The sequence below is a fragment of the Pistacia vera genome, unplaced genomic scaffold, assembly GCF_008641045.1.
Source record: "Pistacia vera cultivar Batoury unplaced genomic scaffold, PisVer_v2 Contig352, whole genome shotgun sequence".
Classification (NCBI taxonomy): Eukaryota; Viridiplantae; Streptophyta; class Magnoliopsida; order Sapindales; family Anacardiaceae; genus Pistacia; species Pistacia vera.
In genome coordinates this window covers 649,927-655,950 of record NW_022196171.1, presented here as the reverse complement: position 1 = coordinate 655,950, position 6,024 = coordinate 649,927, and the positions used below count along the sequence as shown (strand labels likewise).

Sequence of the window (6,024 nt, the reverse complement as noted above, 5' to 3'; positions counted from 1 at the left end):
ATTGGTCCATCTTCAGTTTTCTCTGGAATTAACGCAAAAGACAGTAGGAACTAAACTCAAAACTTAGTCGCTTTGACAAGGGAGAACTCATAACCTACACCGCTTTATAGTGAGTAGATACCACGCCATTTCTAGACATCTGTGATTCCATGTGATATGTGTTTCAATATGGTTTAAGTTGGAGCAAATTTTGGCCTTTGGACCAGGGATGCTGACGACAATATTTTGCTATTTCTGTATTTCTGATGTAGAGATGACTATTACAGCGTTAATGAAGAAACTGCCACATGGAGATCATGTCTCCTATTCTCTTGCTTTGGCTCTGGACTTCTGACTTTTATCATCTTCAGCTAGGTGGTAGGATTTTTACTAAATGAATTGATAACATCTTCCCCTCCAGAAAGAACGATTAGTAGGTTTTGGATATTTTTGAAGGTCTTAGGTTTTTGCCATCAGAGATCAGGCTTGAAGCCTCATTGGACAATATTTGATTGATTAACATGATGGGAAGAATTATTATTTTTAGATAACATTGTTAGAAAAAGTTCATGGTGAATAGACCATTCTATCTCTTACTCACTTTAATTAGTTGGGCTCAAAGTGTGTTCGAACTCAGGATATCATCCATAGAAATGAGTCAAAGAGTATGAATTAAGTTATCCATGGATGATATCTTGAGTTCGAATGCACTTTAAGCCCCACTATTTGAGGTGTGTAAAAAATTCGAAGTAAATTCGAAGTCCACCGATGGATAAGAACAATACATAATAATACCTTATTCTCAGAGTCTCACTAGACGAGTTGGGTAGGGGACATTATTGTATATATTTCTAGATACAGAACCTATGTATGATTCCTGTATTTGATAGTATAAGGCAAATGTGTTGAGTAGATGAAGACCCTTTGCTATTGTTGAAAATCTGAAATATGCCTGGCAAGACGTAGATAGTAATTTTTTTTTTTCTTTTTGTTTTCAGATTTCCTTAAGCAGTTCAAGTATCCATTACTTTCTTGTTGGAGTTGTAGATTCTTTCATGCAGGATGGTTTGTATCCTGTTGAGTTGTGTGATCATTTGCTTGGTATCTGATACATATTCTGATATTCACTTCAATTTTATTACTCGATATTCTGAACCCATTTCATAAATCCTTGAAATCGCACTTGTGTGATATATAGAATGTGTTTTCAGAGAATCTTAATTTTAATCATAAAAATAGTAATGAAAAAATGAAGGACCATCACATTATAAAAAACTAGAAGCAATTCATTAAACCTCTCTTTAAGTTGAAAGAACCAAAAACATCCAGCTCTTGACGAGCAAAACAATGGGAAAAACAAATAACTTAAGGTGAACTATTTGAAGAGTAAGGTTGGGGAATTACTCCTCCACTGGTTTCATTTGTTGAGGCCAACAGCATTCTTGGCAGCATCAGCAGCCCCCTGAGCTTTTTCCTTAATTTGCTGACCAGCCTGCACACATTAATTTGTTTATCATTAGTCATGAGCTTCAATAACGATAGATTCATCTATATATGGAAATATAAGTTTTGGTTTGTTTATATATACCTCTTGGCATGATTCCTTGGCAGCTTGAGCAGCATTGCTAACCTTATCCACCACCTGGCCGGTCTTTTCCTGGAAAAAAAAAAAATGTAAACGTTTCATCATCATCATCATTCACGTCAAGTCATAATGTGTTTTGCAACAAGAAGAAGAACCATTCACGGATTGCAGCTAAACTCACCTGAACTTGGCCTGTGACCCGGCCTGCTTGAGAACCTGCGTTATGGGAGTTGGTTCATCTTTCAGTTTTTTTTTTTTTTTTTTTTAATAAATACTTAGATGAGGAAGAACTCATCTCCAAGGATGATTTATAGTGTGTTGAGGGACCCCATTTTTAGAAATATGATGGCATGTGGTTGAAGTAGGAGGATTTTGAGCCTGGACCAGGGATACTGTTGACAATAATATTTGCATCTATTCAATTATTCCAAGTTGGTTACACTTCTTTACTAGGAGAAATTACGCATACTCTCACTTTTTTTTTTTCCTCATACCCGAAGGTATGAGACTAATCCCAACCAGGGCTCGGTTAAGTACCCCTAACACAATGTGCTTTTAGTGTGGTTCAAACCCTGATATTGCAGGTAAAATCGTCTCATTTGGAGTCCAGTTATCAACTGGACCAACCTCACAGTTGCATACCTCTTCCGTTTACTAATATGGTGGACCGTTCAAAAACATAATGGCTTAGTCGTCACTTATTTGTCAAATTTAATATTTAATCCACCCATTATCATTAATTCAGAATGACCGTGACAGAAGTAGTTTTGAAAATTAACAATACATATTTTGATGTTATTCAACAGTCTCATCATGCTTTTGAATCCACATAAAACATATGGAGATTGTTGATTACTTACTATATGGAACAATTAAAATGCTTATAAAAAGAGGTAATCGGGTTAATAATACAAAGAAGGAGTATATGATATAACAAGGTATTAGGTTCTTCATATAACAAGTCCTAAATTATACTATATAATTATTTTTAAAATTCATTTGTTAGAAAATGAGAAAAAAAAAAAAATCATTATATCCATATATTTTTATATAAAGTGTGAGTTAAGAGAGAAGCTCAATAACTCTTTGAGCTTATATAAAGTGTTAAATCAAAAATATTCGCTTTATATTTATAAATTTAACTTAATTTATTTTGTAGAGTTAAACATTTTTGGTAAATTAATACTAGAAAATTCTTTCCTTTTTCTAATTAAACAACTAACAACTTTTTCATAAAATTATATTTTATAAACTCTACTCAACAAATTGTACCAAACAAATCTTATGATCGGCATTGACTAAGATGTGCTATCCATAGGGATGTGAAAAAACTTGACCCAAGTTTGGTCTGGGCCTAAAATGATTATATAATATACTAGCCTACAAACATCTCTTAGAACCATGTCAATCCAACTGGCTTAGTCAAGCAAGACCTATTGTGGACAGGCAGAACCATCAAAATGATCAATTAGGAGCTGACACTCGTGTTGTGAGAGAAAGTTAATGAGAAAGTGTATCAGTGTAGTATTACTCAATATTATATAGTGTTTTGAAAAATTAATATAACCACTTAAAAATCACTTAAGTGCTAGACAACTTCAAATCAAAAAGTAAAATTTAAAAAGCTCTCAAAAACCAAAATCCTATGTAACCATCTTTTATCATTTATGTAGCAATACTCAATAACCCCTAAAATTAAACGCAAGAAACTTTTTAAAAAAACCTTTATCCGACCAAACCCGCCCGGCCCGGCCCAAGTATTAAAACCGGGCTTGTAATTTCCCGGCCTAATCGACAGGCCCTTATTTGCAAAAGATAAGGTTTTTTTTTCTAAACTCACAAATATTTATTTCTTGGTACACCCTTTTTACTAATGTATAAAATGGAAATATTTTATCCCTTGCATATTATATACCCACGTTATTGTTCATCCATTATTATTTAAAACCTCAATTAATACCAAAAATACCTTGAAAGACTAGAAAATGTTTTTTTTTTTTCTTTACACCCTATTCCCCTTACTTAAAATGATTTCTTTTTTCAAGGCTTAATCATTCATGGAGTCATCTTCCCCTCTGTATAAATCATTCATGAGTCAATTTTCCCTCTGTATAAAATCAGAAATATTTTCTTATCGTCGTTTTTTTTTTTTTTTTTTTTTTTTATCTTTATGACATGTGTACTTCTTCGTCTAAGCCATTTCTTTTTTTTTTTTTTTTATTGGTTAAACCTCGTGGTCACCCTATTAACAATGGAGAGAAACCAAACTGAAGACCTCTTGAATAAGACACTCAAAAGTTCCTATCGTCTCACCTGGCCACTCAAAGGTGGTTGTAACCACTTCTATTGCTCAAAAAAGTTTAATTTGTTGAAATGAATACAATACTTGGTCAATTATGAAAGAATGGTCGTACATTTAATTTTATTTTTTCTGGGATTATAAGCTTTAATTTTTCTTTGATGTTGAGCAAATAATAGAAATGTTGAACTGCCAATCCTATATAAAATATGAAGTAAACAAGAGAGATGATATTCTAAGAAAAAAAAAAAGATTTCTCATTATAATTCAATTTTAATTAATTGAAAAAGAATGAAGAAACATAACTACAACATAATCTCGTCTTCCTCTTCATCATCTCAAAACAAAAATAAAGATGAAAAAATAAAAACTTTATTAATTTCTGATGAGAAGAGTTGCATGGGATCCTATAATTCCTTCATTTGTTCATTCCAATTGTGTTCTTCACAGCATCCGCAGCGTTTTGAGCTTTCGCCTGAGCTTGCTGCGCCGCCTGCAAAAGAATGCAATTTCATTTGTAAATTGTAAAGCATTAATAAAAATCATAAAACAATTAGATTTCATCTAATTTTAAACATTGATAAAAGGGCATTAAATTAGTAGTTAATAATGTTATAATCACCTCCTGGCATGAATCCTTAGCGGATTGTGCAGCATTGTTTACCTTGTCTATCATTTGGCCTCCCTTTTCCTGGAAGAAACATGAAATGAAATGCAGTCAGCAGGTTTTTTTTCTCTTTTTTTTTTTTTCACTAAAAATAAAAACGAGCTATTTGGGCTGCTTTCCAAACAACTCAAACAGTAAAAGCGCCTTGTGGTGCAATAGGTGCAGGCGCAACGGGGTCTCACCCTCTCCGACGCCCCTTTCCAAGGAACTTAGGCCTAGTCCATCATTGAGTATGCTTCTCCAAACAACAATTAGGTCGTCGGGATGCCCCATTTTCAAACGTTATTGAATTATCACAATAGCATTTGACTACTCACCTGGGCTTGGCCTTTGGCCTGGCCAGCTTGGAAACCTGTATTCTGAGAGTCCATGTTCTTCACTAAAGATTTCTTCTTAATAACACAAACACTTTAATTGAAGTAGTTTAATTGGTGAGTTTGATTCGAGGATTTCATTCATAATTTATAGTCTTCAAGTATCAATCAATTGCTTGACAAGTGGAATGCAAAATGAAGTGGGTTCTTGACACTTGGCATCCAATGGTTGAAATTGGAGAATGTTCAGGCCTTTAGACCAGGGCAGCTGTTGAACTAGTCTATTATTCAAAGTTTATAGTTGGATTTTGATAAAATACTCTGTTTTGTCTAGATTTAAAATGATAAAAGCCAAAACTTTAATGTTTAATATGATTATAATTTCATCCATCATTTGCTTAATAAGGTTCGAGTTCAAGTTTTGTCATGGCACCTACATGACCGAACGTTATTGTTTTTTATTTTCTAAAGATTATAGGGTTTAATGAGAGTTCCAGTTTCAAAATTTTGAAATTCTAGTCCTCTCATAAACACTTATATGGTTAAAGATTATTATTTTCTACTTTCCAAAGTTTTAGAGTTTGGCAAGAACTTTGACTTCAATTCTTTGAGATTCGAGCTCTATTATGAGCATTTACATAGTTAAAAGTCATTGTTTCTTATTTTGTAAGGATTATAGGGTTTGAAAAAAACTTCAGTTTTAAATTGGCACAAGAGGGAATACATTGGCATCTATGTAGTCAAAGACCATCATTTCTTATGTTGTGAAAATTATAGGGTTCGACAAGAACTCTGGTTTTGAATTGGCTCCACAAAACCAAATTCGAAATATCTCTGAATTATCAATATATTCACCATATATGGATGCATATTGTACTTTTCATTTGCGAATTTGCTTTATGGCTTCAGAAAGACCAGTGTTTTATTTTATTTTTTTAATCTTTATGAATTGTGTACTCCTTCGTCTTTAGGATTGGGTCTCTTAGCCACTTCTTATTTGCTTAAACAAGTTTAATGTTGTTGAAATGAATACAATACATGGTCAATTGTGGAGGATTGGATTAGTAACATTTAATTTTATTTTTTCTGGGATTATAAAGCATTAATTTTTCTTTGATGTTGAGCAACTAATAGACATGTTATAAAATATGAAGTAAACAAGAGACATAATATTCTAAGA

At 32.9% G+C, this 6,024-nt stretch overlaps 1 protein-coding gene across 1 annotated transcript; it reads right to left on the bottom strand.

Annotated features, from left to right (window-relative positions):
• Window positions 1-1,396: 1,396 nt before the first annotated feature.
• LOC116139567 (stress-induced protein KIN2-like) lies at window positions 1,397-4,901 on the bottom strand. The gene is made up of 3 exons (XM_031425238.1): window positions 4,848-4,901; window positions 4,486-4,554; window positions 1,397-1,471 (listed from the first exon to the last, which is right to left on the bottom strand). The coding sequence occupies exons 1-3, from the start codon at window positions 4,899-4,901 to the stop codon at window positions 1,397-1,399; spliced, it is 198 nt and encodes a 65-aa protein (XP_031281098.1).
• Window positions 4,902-6,024: the final 1,123 nt, after the last annotated feature.